Source organism: Aquarana catesbeiana, linkage group LG05 (genome assembly GCF_042186555.1).
Source record: "Aquarana catesbeiana isolate 2022-GZ linkage group LG05, ASM4218655v1, whole genome shotgun sequence".
Taxonomy (NCBI): domain Eukaryota; kingdom Metazoa; phylum Chordata; class Amphibia; order Anura; family Ranidae; genus Aquarana; species Aquarana catesbeiana.
Genome location: NC_133328.1, coordinates 454858312 through 454879426, shown reverse-complemented (window position 1 = coordinate 454879426; position 21115 = coordinate 454858312). Strand labels below are relative to the sequence as shown.

At 41.4% G+C, this 21115-nt stretch overlaps 1 protein-coding gene across 2 annotated transcripts in view; it reads left to right on the top strand.

Annotated features, from left to right (window-relative positions):
- Positions 1-21115, top strand: part of GNAL (G protein subunit alpha L) — a 433469-nt gene that overhangs the window by 396403 nt on the left and 15951 nt on the right. For both annotated transcript variants that reach the window (XM_073631319.1, XM_073631320.1), the window contains exons 6-9: positions 10029-10083; positions 13418-13491; positions 14424-14482; positions 20710-20830. In XM_073631319.1, the coding sequence (XP_073487420.1) occupies positions 10029-10083; positions 13418-13491; positions 14424-14482; positions 20710-20830 (309 nt within the window). The remainder of the gene's footprint in view (positions 1-10028; positions 10084-13417; positions 13492-14423; positions 14483-20709; positions 20831-21115) is intronic.

Here is a 21115-nt window from a genome sequence, read left to right as displayed (position 1 = left end):
TCATTAGCAAACTTCAGATGGGCCTATACATGTGCTTTCTTGAGCAGGAGACCTTGCATGGGGCTGCAGGATTTCAATCCTTCACGGGCATAGTGTGTTACCAATTGTTTTCTTGGTGACTATGATCCCAGCTGCCTTGAGATCATTGACAAGATTCTCCTGTGTAGTTCTGGGCTGATTCCTCACGGTTCTCATGATCATTGAAACTCCACGAGGTGAGATCTTGCATGGAGCCCCAGACCAAGGAAGATTGACAGTTATTTTCTGTTTCTTCCATTTGTGGATAATCGCACCAACTGTTGTCACCCTCTCACTAAGCTGCTTGGCGATGGTCTTGTAGCCCATTCCAGTCTTGTGTAGATCTACAATCTTGTCCCTGACATGCTTGGACAGCTCTTTGGTCTAGGCCATGGTGGAGAGATTGGAATCTGATTGATTGATTGCTTCTGTGGACAGGTGTCTTCTATACAGGTAACTAACTGAGATTAGAAACATTAGAAACACTCCCTTTAAGAGAGTGCTCCTAATCTCAGGTCGTTGCCCTTATAGAAGATACCTGGGAGCCATAAATCTTGATAATTGGTAGGGGATCAAATACTTATTTCACTCATTAAAATGCAAATCAATTTATAACTTTTTTGAAATGCATTTTTCTGGATATTTTTGTTGTTATTCTGTCTCTCACTGTTAAAGTAAACCTAACATTAAAATTATAGACTGATCATTTCTTTGTCAGTGGGCAAACGTACAAAATCAACAAGGGTTCAAATGATTTTTTCTCTAAGTGTATCTACAGCTTTCTACAGCTAACGTTTTTATAACATCCAGTGTGCATGAGGCATCAGGATTAAAGCAGTAGCTGTGGACTATGCAAAAAACCTATGGAAATTTAGCATGGAAAAATATGGCCTTTGTACAAATGCATACCCAAAGTGATTATTGGTACACATCCGGGTATCCATATTGTCCTTTCACCATTACCTCGTTTTAAACCTGCTCAGCATGGGACTATGAAAATTGATTCTTATGAATGCTACAGATCACAAGCTGTGTTCACCTTTCGGTAAAACTTCTGGAGTCTATTTAGGGTTAACGAGAAGGACAATAGATACATACATTAGAGATAGTGTTGCTTGTTTCTTTGGGCTGGTCAGCTCAAGTGATCAAATTGATGAGTGTGGGGGTACCCTGCTATTTTAAGGACACATGTCAATTTGTCAATTTGTGGGTGGTGGGAATATCATGGGTTGTTTTTTTGTTTTTATATATATATATATCTATATCTATAGATCGATCTATCTATCTATCTATCTATCTATCTATCTATCTATCTATCTATCTATCTATCTATCTATCTATATATAGATAGATCTATATATTATATATATCTATATATATATATCTATCTATCTATATATATAGATATATATATCTATATATATAGATATATATATATATATATAGATAGATAGATAGATAGATAGATAGATAGATATAGATCTATTTATATATATATATATATAGATCTATTTCTATCTATCTATCTATCTATCTATCTATCTATCTATCTATCTATCTATCTATCTATCTATCTATCTTGAAAGTGAAGACAATACCCAGGTGGGAAAATGGGGTGCTTGGCAGTGATTGTGACCCTTGATAAAAGGCTCTCTCATTTGAGTGTTTGGAATGCAGTACGGTGCAGCAAGGTGTGGACGCCTGAACGTCCCCCCACCAATAGAGCCACCTGACATTGTCCTGACAACATGGGCACTGCCATTTCTGCCAGTTTCAGTATGCGGTCTTTTAGGTACGATAGGCTCCTAGGATCTACTTTATCATCAAAACAGTTTTTTTTAATTTTTTTTTGTGTAGTCAGGTTACACCTCTATAGTACATAGAAGCAACTATCCCTCATGTTTCTTCAGGACTTTGAAAATGGCATTTCTTATTAATAGAAAACCCCCCTCTGTAAGGTAGATACCAGTGTGTATTGTAATATCTGACATGGGACCAGGAAGCCGACAGTAAATTATGGAGAATGAGAACAGTTCTCAGAGTTGATATAATTAATGAAGCCCCTTGACTGTTTCCGTTTCCTCCGGTTATGTCACCGTTACTGCTATTCCCCTGTTTAAAGTTTTTCAGTGTCAATATTTAGACACGGTGACACATGTGTACGAATCCAAACCAGATTTAACAGTTTCCCACATAAATCTTTCAGGCAAAGCCTTTTTGTCACTTCAGGTAAATCTGGAATCTCGCTTGTTTTGACCTGTGGATGCAAAAACCTGAGGCTCCAGAACACTTTACTGTAGAAATGGTTTGTTTACATTGTCTTCACAATTCTCCAAACTGTCTACTTTATACGGTTTTTCTTGTGGTCCTGATGTACAGATAGATATCTGGTGCTTCCTTGGCTGTTGAACTCATAACCCAAAGATGGTTTACACTAGTCTGAGCAAGCCTCATATAAAGGGACTGGATAGAGGTTTTGTTTTTTATCGAATAAATAAATGAGTCCCCGTCTCACTGTTAGGCCCCATTCACAACTGTGCGCTTTAATGTGCAGTGTGTTTAGAAAATCCTGTTTACAGCATCTTTGATGTGCTTTCATCAAATTGCATGTTATATAGAGTTCAATGACAAGGCATGGAAAATGCTCCACACAGGGCTTTATTGTTATGTTTAAAGACCTTTGTTTATGTGTAGTTTTGTAATTATATATGAACATAGTGACATCCATATTTGCTTATTGCACTTGCTTGCTATGTTTCCTGCTTTACAGTTCTACACAATGATTGTACTTTAGGCCTCATGCACATTGTGAAGCTCAAAAACAGTTTTCCCCCTACATGTTAATGCGTGTTCCCACGTCTGGGGTTAATGCATCCTATTAGCCAGAATTCTGGCCATTAGATTGCATTAACATGGAAACGCATGGTAACACACCTAGCATTACTGCATGCTAATGTGCGTTTTTTCACTTTTGAGTGTTTTTTTTTTTCTACCTGTAAACTCCTGAAAACGCCTATAGTGTGCATGGACACATAGGCTAACATTGAGGGGAGTTTACAGGCAGGGAAAAATAACAGCTCCAAATTGCTGAAATGTCTGTAGTGTGCATGAGGCCTTTGGCTCCATTCACACTCGTATGACAAACATGGGGTACAACTTGTCATGCAACTTTGATTTCCAAAGTCGCATGATAAGTTGCACAAGCAGGAATGGGGTCTTACTGTTCCTTCTCATTATGAAGGTCTATGAGCCAGCCAACTAACAAAGCACTCTCTATGCAGCTCATATCTTATCTGAACCATTCCTAAAGGAAACCAATGCTATAACTATATTGTACCAAAAGAATTATGGGGCTGGCTAGTGCTGACCTCTAAAAAATCTCTGGCTTATTACTATAAGCCCTGGTTCACATTGGAGTGATTGGGCATGCAATTTGACATATCAAATTGCATGCCAATTTGGCCGCAATTGCCAGCAATGGCACCATCCTTATCGGCGCATTTGCAGCGCTGCATCGATTCCCAAAAGTAGTTTCTCTTACTTTTGGCGACTTTGGGGGGCAATTTCCATAGACATCTGTTCAGAAACCGCACAGATGTCTCTGAAATCGCCCCCGAAGTCGGGACTGACATGTAGGAATAAAATTGTGCGAGTTCAGCTGAACTCGCACGATTTCATTCACGCTGTCAGTGTGAACCTAGGCTGTCTCCTTGATCAGACAAGTATGCAGTAACCAGAGTCAAGCCAAATCACCCTATCTTCATACATGTTGTGGGTCGGTGACTCAAATATCAAAATCAATAATAAAAATCTCTCCGAAGACAATGGACCAGCATGCCATCTAGGAATCTAGCATTTTCAAAATGTGACTTTTTGCACTTGCAGCATCAGTGTGTTGCAGGCAGGCAGGTTGAATTAAACTTTGTAAAGAAACAGAACTATCTCTCTGTACTGGTTAAAATGGTACTAAAGGGAAAATCATAAATGACCTATGTGATACAGTCTGTCACCAGCATTGACAGTTTTTTACCTGTTGATCTGCTGTTTTTTTTCAACTTCCTATGTAAACTTCACCTAAATCTACTAGTCCATCTAACAATCTTTTCCAGACAGTGCTGCCCAAGGGTGGCTTCATTGCTGCTCCATAGATAGAGGACATAAAGTTTGTTAAAGTGTTTGTAAAATTTTGTGTTTTTTTTTTTCTATAAAAATAACAAACATGTTATACTTAGAGCCCATTCACACAGGGGCAACACGACTTCCAGCATGACTTTGGGAGGCAACTTGGACACGACTTGAGTATGAATCACAGCACGACTTGGGGCAACTTACAACACAACTTGAAGTCACCTCCTGGACAGGGAACTTTACAAGTGGCCAATCAGAGCTTATCAGCTGTGTGTGAGAAGGAGGGGGCTGGCTGTTTATTGGAGGAAATTACTTTCTGTTTCTTTTCTGCTTCCTGTAAAGTTGCCTCAGTATGAACAGTGATCAGACTTGGAGGCAACTTCCATTGAAATCAATGGGTACAAGTTGCCTTCAAGTCGGATTGAAGTAGTACAGGAACCTTTTCTGAAGTTGGAGCGACTGCAGTAGTGTGCATTAAGACAGATCCATTCACTTACATTGATTTTTTCGTGTAGCGCGACTTGAGGCGACTAGGGGCGACTTGGGGCGACTTGAAGTCGGATCCAAAGTTGCCCCTGTGTGAATGGGCTCTTACCTGCTCTGTTGCACTGGATTTGCACAAGGTAGCCCAGATCCTCCTCTTCTTGGGTCCTTCTTCTGTGTTCTTGTCCCCTCCAGTGTGTCTAGGATAGACGAGACACTCATGGGCATTGCTGGACAGAGGTGGGGCTCAGGTAAGTATTAGGGGACTGCTGCACACAGAAGGCTTTTTATCTTAATGCATAGAATGCATTACGTTAAAAAAAAACCTTCTGACTTTACAACCACTTTAATGGGCCAGATCAACAGGTGAAAATAAGGCAAAAAAAGAGAAAATCAAAGCTGACACCACAACGAATGATTGGTAAACTGCAATATAGAAAACATTTGTGTGGGGGTTTAGATACACTTAAATCTACAAATTGTTATGTGCTATATAAAACTATGGAAGAGCAAGTATTTACAAATGTAAAAGTCACAACGAAAATTATCCAAAGTCCTAAAAATGACCCAAAGCCCAGCTGAGGTCACAAAAATAGATATGCAGCCAGATAGACCTTCTGCTAACCACCTCCATTTTCATAACTCGTTTATCTATTCTAGCCTTTGTTCAAGGCGTCCAAATACAACAGGCGTATAAAACGACATTAGACACAGAAAAGACTGGGTACACTAAGTAATTCACCTAGACCTGGTTAGACATAACCTCCTCTTCTATACAATACAAGACTGGGTGACCAAGTGCTGGGAGCTGTAGAGGGGCGCTCGCTAGCAGAGCAGCTGTCTCCCTTCTAGAGAGGGGAAAAAAGTTGAGGTTCTAGGGACCTGTATTAGAAGACACACATGCACAAAGATAGTTGCTCACCATCTAATTTTCCTAACATACAGTGGGGACGGAAAGTATTCAGATCCCCTTAAACCTTTCACTCTTTGTTATATTGCAGCCATTTGCTAAAATCATTTAAGTTCATTTTTGTGTACATTAATGTACACACAGCACCCCATATTGACAGAAAAACACGGAATTGTTGACATTTTTGCAGATTTATTAAAGAAAAACTGAAATATCACATGGTCCTAAGTATTCAGACCATTTAATAAGTATTTAGTAGAAGCACCCTTTTGATCTTAAACAGCCATGAGTCTTTTTGGGAAAGATGCAACAAGTTTTTCACACCTGGATTTGGGGATCCTCTGCCATTCCTCCTTGCAGATCCTCTCCAGTTCTGTCAGGTTGGATGGTAAACGTTGGTGGACAGCCATTATTAGTTCTCTCTAGAGATGCTCAATTGGGTTTAAGTCAGGGCCATTCAAGAAGAGTCACGGAGTTGTTGTGAAGCCACTCCTTCGTTATTTTAGCTGTGTGCTTAGGGTCATTGTCTTGTTGGAAGGTAAACCTTCGGCCCAGTCTGAGGTCCTTAACACCCTGGAGAAGGTTTTCGTCCAGGATATCCCTGTACTTGGCTGCATTAAAAACACCCCCACAGCATGATGCTGCCACCACCATGCTTCACTGTTGGGACTGTATTGGACAGGTGATGAGCAGTGCCTGGTTTTCTCCACACATACCACTTAGAATCAAGGCCAAAAAGCTCTATCTTGGTCTCATCAGACCAGAGAATCTTATTTCTCACCATCTTGGAGTCCTTTTAGGTGTTTTTTAGCAAACTCCATGCGGGCTTTCATGTGTCTTGCACTGAGGAGAGGCTTCCGTCAGGCCACTCTGCCATAAAGCCCCGACTGGTGGAGGGCTGCAGTGATGGTTGACTTTCTAGAACTTTCTCCCATCTCCCGACTGCATCTCTGGAGCTCAGCCACAGTGATTTTTGGGTTCTTCTTTACCTCACCAAGGCTCTTCTCCACCGATAGCTCAGTTTGGCCGGATGGCCAGCTCTAGGAAGGGTTCTGGTCGTCCCAAATGTCTTCCATTTAAGGATTATGGAGGCCACTGTGCTCGTAGGAACCCTAAGTGCAGCAGAATTTTTTTTGTAACCTTGGCCAGATCTGTGCCTTGCCACAATTCTGTCTCTGAGGTCTGCAAGCAGTTCCTTTGACCTCATGATTCTCATTTGCTCTGACATGCACTGTGAGCTGTAAGGTCTTATATAGATAGGTGTGTGGCTTTCCTAATCAAGTCCAATCAGTATAATCAAACACAGCTGGACTCAAATGAAGGTGTAGATCCATCTCAAGGATGATCAGAAGAAATGGACAGCACCTGAGTTAAATATATGAGTGTCACAGCAAAGGGTCTGAATACTTTGAACCATGTGATATTTCAGTTTTTCTTTTTTAATAAATCTGCAAAAATGTCAACAATTCTGTGTTTTTCTGTCAATATGGGGTGCTGTGTGTACATTAACGAGGAAAAAAATGAACTTTAATGATTTTAGCAAATGGCTGCAATATAACAAAGAGTGAAAAATTTAAGGGGGTGTGAATACTTTCCGTCCCCACTGTATATGCAAATATGAGCGTTATATTTGGTGAGAATTAAATTAAAAAGTAATCTGTTATGCACTACCTTGCTTTGTTTTACTGTCACATAGAAAAATGTGCCAAGAGTGCAAACTCCAATAGAACCTGCCCTGTGCCAGAATGCCAACACTAACAAAGCTTCATTTGTATGTTTAGTGAATTTTTAACTTTATAAAGTGTCAATTCTGATATGTTTGTGTAGATTATCGTGCCCCTATTCCTTCATTATCCCTGTGCACAGTTTTTGCCTACCCATAGAGTTTAGTGCTCTGTGTATAAGAAACTGCCTTACCTTTAGGTATCCTGGAATGTTAGCCTTGTCATGCTGCAGTGCAGGAAGGCCGCATATGGCATAGAGGTGAAGAAGTAATCTTCTGCCATCTAGTGGTTATATATTGCAGTAAGCAGAAACTGTGGTTGGGAACAGGCAAAAAAGGCCACATTTGTAGTTGTATTGCTTTTTTTTATTTATCCAAACACAAGTGCATTGTTGTGTATGGGACAAGGCACACAGCTGCCTAGAGATTAGCAATGCAGGTGAGTTCAGAGTTGTAAAAAAAAAATATTATAATAATTTACATGCATGTATACACAAGTTTATATGAGAGTATACCTATAAATTGCAACACTGGCACCTAGAAGACAATGAAGAACTTTGCGTGTTTTTTACACATGCATATGTTTACATGCCTGTATGCACATACAGTATCTTACAAAAGTGAGTACACCCCTCACATTTTTGTAAATATTTTATATCTTTTCATGTGACAACACTGAAGAAATGACACTTTGCTACAATGTAAAGTAGTGAGTGTACAGCTTGTATAACAGTGTAAATTTGCTGTCCGCTCAAAATAACTCAACACACAGCCATTAATATCTATACCGCTGGCAACAAAAGTGAGTACACCACTAAGTGAAAATGCCCAAATTGGGCTCAATTAGCCACTTTCCCTCCCTGGTGTCATGTGATTCATTAGTGTTACAAGGTCTCAGGTGTGAATGGTGAGCAGGTGTGTTAATCCCGGTCACTGGAAGTTCAACATGGCACCTCATGGCAAAGAACTCTGAGGATATGAAAAAATGAATTGTTGCTCTACATAACGATGGCCTAGGCCAGTGTTTCTCAACTCCAGTCCCCAAGACGCCCCAACAGGTCATGTTTTCAGGATTTCCCTCAGATGAAACGGCTGTGGTAATTACTAAGGCTGAAACTGATCAAATCACCTGTGCAAAATAATGGCAAGCCTGAAAACATGACCTGTTGGGGCGCCTTGAGGACTGGAGTTGAGAAACATTGGCCTAGGCCAGTGGTGTCCAAACTATGGCCCTCCAGTTGTTAAGGAACTACAACTCCCATCATGCCTAGTCATGTCTGTGAATGTCAGAGTTTTACAATGCCTCATGGGAAGTATAGTTCTGCAACAGCTGGAGGGCCGTAGTTTGGACACCCCTGGCCTAGGCTATAAAAAGATTGCCAAGACCCTGAATCTGAACTGCAGCATGGTGGCCAAGACCATACAACAGTTTAACAGGACAGGTTCCACTCAGAAAATGCCTTGCCATGGTCGACCAAAGAAGTTGAGTGCACGTGCTCAGCGTCATATCCAGAGATTGTCTTTGGGAAATAGACGTATGAGTGCTGCCAGCATTGCTGCAGAGGTTGAAGGGGTGGGGGGGTCAGCCTGTCAGTGCTCAGACCATAAGCCGCACATCAAATTTGCATCAAATTGGTTTGCATGGCTGTCATCCCAGAAGGAAGCCTCTTCTAAAGATAATGCACAAGAAAGCCCGCAAATAGTTTGCTGAAGACAAGCAGACTAAGGACATGGATTGCTGAAACCATGTCCTGTGTTATGATGAGACCAAGATAAACTTATTTGGTTCAGATGGTGTCAAGCGTGTGTGGTGGCAACCAGGTGAGGAGTAAAAAGAAAAGTGTGTCTTGCCTACAGTCAAGCATGGTGGTGGGAGTGTCATGGTCTGGGGCTGCATGAGTGCTGCTGGCACTGGGGAGCTACAGTTCATTGAGGGAACCATGAAGGCCAACATGTACTGTGACATACTGAGGCAGAACATGATCCCCTCCCTTTGGAGACTGGGCCACAGGGCAGTATTCCAACATAACGTCCCCAAACACACCTCCAAGACGACCAATTCCTTGCTAAAGAAGCTGAGGGTAAAGGTGATGGATTGGCCAAGCATGTCTTCAGACCTAAACCCTATTGAGCATCTGTTTGGCATCTTCAAGCTGACGGTGGAGTAGCGCAAGGTCTCTAACATCCACCAGCTCCGTGATGTCGTCATGGAGGAGTGGAAGAGGACTCTAGTGGCAACCTGTGAAGCTCTGGTAAACTCCATGCCCAAGAGAGGTAAGGCCGTGCTGGAAAATAATGGTGGCCACACAAAATATTAAAACTTTGGGCCCAATTTGGACATTTTCACTTAGTGGTGTACTCACTTTTGTTGCCAGCAGTTTAGACATTAATGGCTGTGTGTTGAGTTATTTTGAGAGGACAGCAAATTTACACTGTTATACAATCTGTACACTCACTACTTTACATTGTAGAAAAGTGTCATTTCTTCAGTGTTGTTTCATGAAAAGATATAATAAAATATTTACAAAAATGTGAAGGGTGTACTCACTTTTCTGAGATACTGTATATGCAATTACTTAACACAATATAGCCTGTTTTGTTTTGTTTTTTACTCTCAATCTTTCTGCTAGCAAGATCCTGCATATAAACATCAGTAAATTATTATGTTCCTGTGCAAGAGGCCTTATAGCAATATGCTACTTAACCAGCCTGCAGTAACGGATAATGCCATTTTAGCACTAACTGCAATTCCTATTCTGTTTTTAGCTTTCTAGAAAAAATTGAACACGTCAGACAAAATGACTACACACCGACAGATCAGGTAAGTAGCCTACCATCATTAATTTGTGTAAAGCCGCGTACACACGAGCGGAATGTCCGACAGAAAAAGTCAGACGGAAGCTTTTCATTGTCTATTCCGATCGTGTGTGTGCCTCATCAGACTTTTTTTTTAGAAAATTCTGACGGACCTAGAAATAGAACATGTTCTAAATATTTCTGACGGAACCAATTCCTATCGGGAAAACCACTCGTCTGTATGCTGTTCCGATGGACCAAAAATGACGCATGCTCTGAAGCAAGTAGACGGAAGCTATTGGCTACTGGCTATTGAACTTCCTTTTTCTTGTCCCGTCGTACGTGCTGTACGTCACCTCGTTCTGGATGGTCGGACTTTGGTCGGACCGTGTGTAGGCAAGACCGCTTGAATGGAATTCCGTCGGAGTTCCATCGGAGAAACCTTCAGAGTTTATTCCGACGGCAAAAACGGTCGTGTGTACTCAGCATAAGCTGTTGCACTGGAAGGGCCCTCATGACATAGATGAATTCCATGTAAATGTTTGCATTTCAGAACTATTTGTTCATGTATCTTTTGTCATTTGTTTTACATCATTTAAAGTTGGAAAGTAAAAAGTGGCTGACACAATAAGGACACAATAAGGATCCTAAAAATGTTATTTATAGATCATTAGGCCTGTGTCAGTGGGCTTTGGGCTTCTGTCGATGAAAGCAATTTGAGATGATTCAGAATTCATTATCAGGTCCAGTTGATCTGCTTCAAGTGGGTTTTCCATTTTAATAGACTTGTATTTTAAAAGAGAAGTTCAGGATTTAAAAAAAACAAAGAAAAAAACAGTTATACTCACCTAGGGGGATGCTGCATCTACCCCTGCTGGCTCTATATTGAGAACTGAAGCAAATAAACACCACTGTTTGCTTAGTTTTCTCCTCCACTCTGAACAGCCACAGCTCTCTGCTCTCCACTCCAGTGCTCACTGGAGCTCTGGGCAGGAGGGGCCAGCTCAGGCTCTCAGCTGAGCCAGGTTCCGGTCCAGGCATCTGGGTGGAGCCCAACCATATGGTCAGGATCTTTCCTGAGCCTGGAATGGCTGAGTGGCATCAGCAGACAGCAAGCTTTAGCCTGCTGTCGGCTGAAAACGAGCCAAGGGGTGCAGAACGAACTTCACCCCAGTGATGCATAGGAGACATATGGCCCAAAAAAACTTTGGCCATACTTCCTCTTTTTAACAAAAGCCCTTTGACACTTGCCCTTAAAGTGATTTCAATATGTTTATGCTATGCATTCCATAAGTACTGCCCTTATGTTCTTTAATTGTGGGGCACAGTAAGTTGAATAAGTAACCACTATCATAACTCTCATTTTAAAGCTTTGTTCCCCACTGCTGACTAATCAAACTCCATTTTAAAGGATAAGTTTCCTTTAGGAACATGTAACATGTTCGCAGTGCTGCAGCCGCTGCCTGCTGCCCCCCTCCCTGTGACAGCAGTACGGGGAGAAGTTCCCCATACTAGCTGTCACTGTTTGAAAACAGCGTGGCCGTGCGAGCTTCCGCCCACATGACCGCATCATTCATACACACAGCTCTGTATGTGAATGAACTACAAGCCCCGACAACCTTAGTGGCTGTCGGTGTGTAGTTCGCAATGAACTACCACAGCACTGTGGAGTGCTGTGGTAGTTCATTAAGTCTTCCTGTCAGCAAATATTGCCTTAACCGTATGGAATGTACAGGCAAGCAAATACACTGACTGTGCAGAGACCTGCATGCTGATCGCTGGTGCAATGCTTTACAGACTCCCACTACAAAAAATAATAAATGCACATTTTTTTTAACTGCAAAAAGATGTGCATTTATAACTTTTTGTAGAAAAGGGAACTTCTCATTTAACCACTTCAGTCCTGGAAGGATTTACCCCCTTAATAAACAGGCCATTTTTTTGCCATCCAGCACTTTGTCGATTTAACTGACAATTGCGCAGTTGTGCGACGCTGTACCCAAACAAAATTGATGTCCTTTTTTTCCCACAAATAGAGCTTTCTTTTGGCGGTATTTGATCACCTCTGTGGTTTTTTATTTTTTGCGCTATAAACAAAAAAATACCGTCAATTTTGAAAAAAATATATATTTTTTCACATTCTGCTATAATACATATCCCCAAAAAAATATATAAAAATAACAAATGTATTCATCAGTTTAGGCCAATATGTATTTTGCTACATATTTTTGGTAAAAAAAAAAAATCACAATAAGCGTATATTGATTGTTTTGCGCAAACGTTATAGCGTCTGCAAACTATGGGATAGAATTATGGACTTTTATTTATTTTTTCTTGTTTTTACTGGTAATGGCGGTGATCTGCTATTTTTAGAAGGACTGCGACATTGCAGCGGACAAATCTGACCCCAAGTGAGACTTTTTGGGGACCAGTGACATTATTATTACAATGATCAGTGCTAAAAAAAAATGCATTGTCACTGTACTAATGACACTGGCAGGGAAGGAGTTAATACTAGGGGGCAATCAGGGAGTTAACTGGGTTTGCTGGGTGTGTTCTGTGTGGGGGATGGGCATACTGGGACAACACAGAGATCGCTGTTCCCGATCACTAGGAAGGGCAGATCTCAGTATTGTCCCCTGTCAGAACGGGGATCCGCCTTGTTTCTCTGTATTGCTCCCACGGCGGTACGCGTGCCAACTATATCTCATGCACGGACCGACATACAGGTACGTTGGTTCGCGCAGTCGGGCCACCCTGCTGCAGTATATGTGCGGTGGGCGGTACGGAAGTGGTTAAAGTATAACTAAAGGCAAAACTTTTTATTTTTTTAGTTTTGGGCAGAGTGGACATGGATTAGACCAGCTGTCAGTTTTTATTGCTGTCTGTGCCCTCAGGGAGATTCATCCTATTTTTCCTATTTACCATTATCAGTGAAAGTAAAAGATATCCCAAATTTTGGGCTGTCCCCAGAAAAGTAATAGAGGAGAAATCTTCCAATAGGGTCACCAGTTCTGGTGAGCTGGGGGTCCCCAGGGAATTCCCTTTATTTGCAGGGATTTCCTCTCACTTCCTGCTTGGCTATGGGAAGGAAGTGAAGGAAATCCCTGCAATGGGACACAGATGGTGAAAAAAAAAATCTGATAACCCTCCCTTACTCTATGCAAAATGAAAAAAAAAACCTTGCATATAATTTTACTTTAAGCCCCAGTTTATTTTCCAGCCACTGAAAAATCTCAGAATGTGACCCTCTCTCCAACAAAGGGACTGCTTATAATATTATTTCATTACTATACAAGTCTGTAATGTGTTGTGCTTTTAAAAAAAAACTTGTCTGTGACCAGTTTTAATCTTTACAGGACTTATTAAGATGCAGAGTTTTGACATCAGGGATTTTTGAAACGCGATTTCAAGTAGACAAAGTTAATTTCCAGTAAGTAAACTTTTTTTTTGGATGCATTCCCACAGTAAGATTTTATTCCATTTAGTAAGCTTGTATTGCAGTTCGCTTTTCTTTTGTTTTTTGTTTTTTTTTTTTTTTTGTTTTTTTTTTATGTTTATAATACAAAAATAAACCATACATCTTGCTCGTAAAACTTTTTTTATTATTGCAATTAGTTTAAAGCGAAACCAAAACATTGGTCCTTGTTTTAGATGGGCAAAAGTTGCTGCCCTACCTCTCCATCTCATCCAATCAGTAAATGCTTTGCATTAATTGAGATGGTGAACAGTCTTCTCTGAATAGCATCTGCGCCAAGCAAGTGACCCCTCGTGTTTACTAAGCAGCAGGGCAAATTCACAGCATGGGACCTGGAAGCTAGAGGCGTTCCCTGTAGTAGCTGTAGCCTACTACGGTGATTTCCAGCTTCCACAGGGATCAGCCTAGCTGGACCATGTAATACTTAAAAAAAAACATACTTAGATTTCAGCTTTAACTTTCTGAATTTAAACGATATAATTCAAATGATTTCAGCAAAATGAAAATTTGGGCTGTTATAAATTCTACTGGCACTTTATACTGCTAAATTTGACCTTCATGTTTATTTCCCGACAATTTTTTATAATGCTGACATTGTGCAGTTATTTCCAGACAGTTCAATACTTAAGGTCTTCTTATAGTAGAAGCCTATTCACTTATTGCCATTATAGATGCCAGTGAGGGATTTTTGATAACAACATAGGAAACAAATATCACATGAATGTGTGATGTCCACAGCATCCAACCAATTTATTCACAAAATAGTTGTTTTTATCTGATTGATTGTTATGTACAACACAAATACTTGACAAAGGCACAAGTATCCTAAAGCATTGACTGTTCTTGCGTTCTGATAATGTACTGTATCTTTCTTTTTTTTTTTACAGTATGTTTGATGTAGGAGGGCAAAGAGATGAGAGAAGAAAGTGGATCCAATGTTTTAATGGTAAGATCGCAGCTGATTTCATAGAGCATAAAGCTTAAAGTACACATCCGATTCTTCATCCAAAAATGTACATAGTGCCATAGTTGTACATGGATGATAATGACAGAGACGTCAGTGAAGTATTGATTTGAGCCTGGGAATCTCTAAACAGTTTTTTTTCTAATGTCCCTTAGTATACAGTATCTCACAAAAATGAGTACACCCCTCACATGTTTGTAAATATTTTATTATATATTTTCATGTGACAACACTGAAGAAATTATATTTTGCTTTGTAGTGAGTGTACAGCTTGTATAACAGTGTAAATTTGCTGTCCTCTCAAAACAACTCAACACACAGCCATTAATGTCTAAACTGCTGGCAACAAAAGTGAGTACACCCCTAAATGAAATTTCCAAATTGGGCCCAAAGTGTCAATATTTTGTGTGGCCAACATTATTTTCCAGCACTGCCTTAACCTTCTTGGACATGGAGTTCACCAGACCTTCACAGGTTGCCACTGGTGTCCTCTTGCACTGCTCCATGATGACATCACAGAGCTGGTGTATGTTAGAGACCTTGCGCTCTACCACCTTCCGTTTGAGGATGCCCCACAGATGCTCAACAGGGTTTAGGTCTGGAGACATGCTTGGCCAGTCCATCACCTTTACCCTCAGCTTCTTTAGCAAGGCAGTGGTCGTCTTGGAGGTGTGTTTGGGGTCGTTATAATGTTGGAATACTGCCCTGCGGCCCAGTCTCCGAAGAGAGGGGATCATGCTCTGCTTTAGTATGTCACATTACATGTTGGCATTCATGGTTCCCTCAATGAACTATAGCTCCCCAGTGCCGGCTGCACTCATGCAGCCCCAGACCATGACACTCCCACCACCATGCTTGACTATAGGCAAGACACACTTGTCTTTGTACTCCTCACCTGATTGCCACCACACACGCTTGACACTATCTGAACCAAATAAGTTTATCTTGGTCTCATCAGACCACAGGACATGGTTCCAGTAATCCATGCCCTTAGTCTGCTTTTCTTCAGCAAACTGCAGGCTTTTCTTGTGCATCATCTTTAGAAGAAGCTTCCTTCTGGGATGACAGCCATGCAGACCAGTTTGATGCAGTGTGCGGTGTATGGTCTGAGCACTGACAGGCTGACCCCCCACCCCTTCAACCTCTGCAGCAATGCTGGCAGCACTCATACGTCTATTTCCCAAAGACAACCTCTGGATATGACTCTGAGCACATGCACGCAGCTTCTTTGGTCGACCATGGTGAGGCCTGTTCTGAGTGGAACCTGTCCTGTTAAACCGCTGTATGGTCTTGGCCACCATGCTGCAGCTCAGTTTCAGGGTCTTGGCAATTTTCTTATAGCCTAGGTCATCTTTATGTAGAGCAACAATTTTTTTCAGATCCTCGGAGAGTTCTTTGCCATGAGGTACCATGTTGAACTTCCAGTGACCAGTATGAGAGAGTGAGAGTGATAACACTAAATTTAACCCACCTGCTCCCCATTCACACCTGAGACCTTATGAGTCACATGACACCGGGGAGGGTAAATGGCTAATCGGGTCCAATTTGGACATTTTCACTGAGGGGTGAACTAACTTTTGTTGCCATCAGTTTAGACATTTAGGCTGTGTGTTGAGTTTGTTTTGATGGGACAGCTAATTTACACTGTTATACAAGCTGTACACTCACTACTTTACATTGTAGCAAAGTGTAATTCCTTCAGTGTTGTCACATGAAAAGATAGATTAAAATATTTTAAAAATGTGAGGGGTATACTCATTTTTGTGAGATACTGTATGTGGCTGAAGGTTACAGCGATATTAATCATAAAATTTGGTCCTTAAAGTGGTTTTTAAAGGCTCAAGGTTTTTTTTACCTTCATGCATTATGCGCCCCTAATACTTACCTGATCCCCATCCTCATTAGCTGAGACAGCAGCTGGAGCCATTGGCTCCCACTACTGTCATTTACTGGCAGTGAGCCAATGAGTAGAGAGAGGGAGCGCGATCAAGCTACGGCTCTGTGTGTGAATGGACACGCAGAGCAGCAGCTCAGGAGAAAGCCTGCTTGGGTGCCCCCATTGCAAGCTGCTTGCTCTGGGAGCACTTGGCAGGAAGTAGGGGCCAGGAAAAAGTATATAACCCTTACTTTTACTAACTAATAAGAACTTTTATGTTGGCAGTTATCCCACTTGCATTCTTTCTGTAACTAACATTTAGACAGCTCCAGAGGTTAGGAAGCTTTTTTTTTTTTTGCTATTTTACTTCATGTCTATTTTTGGGTGTCTTGTATGATCAGCCTGTTTCAGGTCACACCACATCATTTCAGTAGAACATAAGGTCACCAACTTTATATGCAAAAGAAAAATGTCTGAAGCACACAATACTTTAAGGCCAGGTTCACACTTGCTGCGGCCACGGCTCACAGCAGGGGTCCAGTGCGTCCCTGTTCACCGTTTCAGGTAGCGAATCAGGTCTGAATTTCTGCCTGAATTCGCACATGATTTGGAGCCATTGACCCAGACAGCAGGAGCCAGAGATTGTACTTCAGGACAAGCCAGGAAATCAGGAAACCGGAGAATCAGCATAGTGGAACAGCAAGCAGGATCAGGAACCAGAAGGGACATCAGACAAGCAAGTCTTCAACAGGTACACAGGAGAGAGTCTCTGGATGTATTGACCAAGGCAAAGGCAGAGAGGGACTGAATTGAACAGCTTAAGTAACCAGCAGGACTGACGAACAGGATATCATTAGGTGAGTCACTGTGGAAAAGATTGGAGCTGGCAATTAACCGACAGCTGAGCGGCCTGCTCTGAGAAGGAAGAGATGAGCCCAGCCCTGACACCCTCTTCTTCTGAGCCTAAGAAGAGTTACTTTAGTTTCTCCCAGGCCTCCAAGGCAAAGCATAAAAGTCTGTTCCATTGTAGTGCCTGGACCCCCAAGTCCTCTGAATACATGAACAAGTCCTCCTCTGAATGAGGGATGCCCCCAGTTTTCAAAGATGGCCTTTGCAACCATTTGGTCCTGAGATGTTTAGAATGTTTGGATCCAGAGCATGGTATCTTGAGGCTACAAACTGGAATTTTGTTCTCTACCTCCACCCTGCTTCATGTTGTCACATCTGCCAGTGTCCCTGCAGAGATTGGCAGACCTGCACATTGCTCTGGATCAACTCTTCTCACAGGTCATTGCTGTTAAACCGTTCCAAAGAATGGTTCCAAGGTTTCTGTTCAAATGTTTTCACCGTTTCCAAGGCAAAAAGGGATATCTATCCTGGATCTGTAGGGGGAGGGGGGCTCCTGGTCTCTGTAGACATTAGTGATGACTTCTTACATGTCCCTAAAGCACCAAGGTGTTCTGTTTTTCTGTGGGCTTGCATTACCAATTTTTCACCCTCCCCTTTGGTCTGTCCAACGTTCTTCCCTAAGAACAAAATCCAAGCCTTTTGCTTCCTCAGTTGGACTCCAGGACCCTCCAATCCCTCAGTCCAGACTGTTGCAACTCAACATGCCAGCTGCATGGGACAATAGCTTAGTCACGTGACCTGCAGTACAACACTTGTCCTGACATAGTGGGTTACCAGTCCCGCACTGGAGTTGGGGGAGCCCTTACTCCCACCGGTCTGGAAGGTTTTCACAACAGATCGGGCTGGGGAGAAGTCTTTGATACCATCTCAATTCAAGGCTTTGTCGACAGGGAAAGCATTTCTTCCAGTCAATATCCTGGAGCTCAAAGGGGATGAATTTCCCTGCAATCCTGGACCTTTCCACTGCAAGATCATCCAACCCAGATACAGTTCTTCAATACCACAGTTGTAGCATACATCAACCATCAAGGGGGAGAAGCCAACCTGGGATGCCAGGTCCAGGGGTCCTCTGCATCCTTTAAATCCATGGGATCAATTCAATCTGATTTAAGCTTTCCCTGCTCTGAAGCTTCTTTCTCATCTACTTCACAGGTTCCAGTTGTAGGGCATTCCCCTGATTATCATTACACTGAACTGGCCCAAAAAGACGTAGTACTTGGAACTTGTCAGCCCCTGGCAGGCTCCCAGTTCATCTGGCAGGCTCCTGTCACTTTTGGTTAAATTATTTTTTTACCACCCTGCTTCTCAGATCACTGGCAATAAAGTTCTGTTGAAGTCCAGGTTCTGAGGGACAGGGGCCTGTTTGAGTTGGTTATCCCTATGTTCTTGAAAGCTAGGAAATCGGCTTCCAGTAAAGTACCATTGCCCCTAGAAAGTATATTTCTCTTGGTGCGAGGCAAAGAATGTTAATCCCCAGGAGGACTTGATGGGATGAATCCTGTCTTTTCTCCAGTTTGGTCTGGTTCAGCTTTTGGCCTTGAGTACCATTAAGGGTGAAATCTCAGCCTTGGCGTTTTTATTTTTTTCCCAGAGACTGCTTGCTTCTCACTCCTTAGTGAAGGTCTTCATACAGGTTGTCACTCACGTTGTTCTTTCTGTGTGTTTCCCAGCGACTCCATGAGATCTCAATCCTTAAGCCTATTAAGGATAATCCTCTGTCTACCCTTACTTCCAATGTTGCTTTTCTCATTGCATTACTTCCATGTGGAGAGTTTCTGAATTTGTGGCCTTATCCTGAAAGGAAATCTTTCTTTTGCTACACTAAGACTAGGTTGTTCTGTGTCCCAAAGCCTTTGTTTCTTCCCAAGGTAGTTTCTTCCTTCTACCTTAATCAGGACGTACCTGTCGTACTCCGAAACATTCTAAGGAGATTTTCCTGCTTTGTCTGGATGTGGTACCATTTTACAATTATCTCTCAGATTCCCTATGACAGTCCAACTCTCTGTTTGTACTTTCTGAATGTTTCCATAAAAAGCAAAATTTATCGTCGTTTTCCCAAGGACAAGGTCTGTTCTTTTCCTGTTAGGGCACACTCCTCTAGGTCAGTTCAAGCCTTTTTTTTTGCTTTTCAGCATCAGATTTGAAAGGTTGCCACCTTGTCTTGTGTTCACAGGTCTAAGTTAATAGATGTCCAGGCTCTTAGCCGATGCTGGCTTCAGTCATAAGGTTTCCCAGGCAGCTCTGTAAAATGTTGAATTCCTACTTTGAAATCATGCAACTTTATCTGAAATTGCATGATTTCAAAGCCGCATGTCAGTCCGGCTTCATGCATAGATGTCTATGCAATTTGCACCCGAAATCGCCAAACGTAGTGCAGGAACTACTTTTTCAAATCAACATGGCACCACAAAGATGGTGTTGCACCGTTTGGAATAGTGCCATTGCCAACAATAGGGTGCGTCATGCGATTTGACCTGTTAAATCACATGACAAGTCGCTCCAATGTGAACGAGGGCTTAAGGTAAGTCATACAATCTATTTTTTCGCATTTAGTCAGTCTGTGGTTCAGTATGATTATAAATTGTTTCTTTGAGTACCCCTTTCCTTATAGTAACTTTTGTCAATTGTGCAATTTTTTTTGTACAACATGTTACTATTGTATCATAGTTAGTGCTCTTGTGTATGTTTCAGCACAGGACTATTTCTCCACCTAGTGGTCAGAATATATTATTTATTTGTAGTGCCAAAGAGCTCTCCAGTTTTAGCTCATTTCCCAGGCTTTTACGGGTTTAATTAGAAAAAAAACAGACATATGTAAAATGTTGTGTGAGTCTGTCTGTCAAATCATACTGATTTTGTTTTTATTATGACTAAGATGAAGAGCAAGTGTGTAGAAGCCATCTGTGCAGAAATCCAGAAATTTTCTAAGTGCTCACCATGTTTTCCTGCAACTACTTGTACGTTTATGTAGATCTAAAACTCCTTGGTGACAGTTTTTGAGGCTGGACATTATTGTAGAAAAGATGACTTCTTATGGATGTTTGTTTTATGTGTATGATGAATTGTTTTTAACAGCAGCATGTCCTGCTAAAGAGAAAGATACATATTTCAATTTTAGGACTTTATTAAATTAGCGTACTTTATATTTCTAGTAATTACTTGTAAGGCTGAACTTGTATGACATTTTTGGCAGTGCCTGTTTTATTCACTTCATATGACAGTGAATTATCAAAAAAACGTATTTGTATAGCATTTGTTCAAAATTTGTGGCACTTTTTAACTTCGATATTGGATGTTACAATATTTTGTCCTTGAAAAAGGGTGCTGTGAACTAGTTCACTCCAATAGGTGTAGACATTTGGTTTTCTTTATTTAAAAGATGCTGGTAAATGACCAAATATGTATTTTCTGCCTTCTCTTCTAGATGTCACTGCTATCATTTTTGTAGTTGCCAGTAGCAGTTACAATATGGTCATACGGGAAGATAATAACACAAACAGACTACGAGAAGCACTGGACCTGTTCAAAAGTATCTGGAACAACAGGTATAATTAAAAGATTCCTTCAGGTTATCCTGGGCACCTTCCAGGGTCACACACACAGATAATCTTCAAGCATTTAGCTGAAGACCTGAAATATTTAAATGAACAGGATATCAGGTCACTGGAGAACTCCACAAAACAATAATCCCAGTTCTAAGTTGTCAGGTTTGTTTTTTTGCTTCCCATAATTATAAAGTGCTTGCAAAACCATTGGCACGAGCCCTACCTAAGGGTTCAATCCTAATGTCCTTGCCCACTTACAAGGACCTGTCTGGTTGGATGCCAATT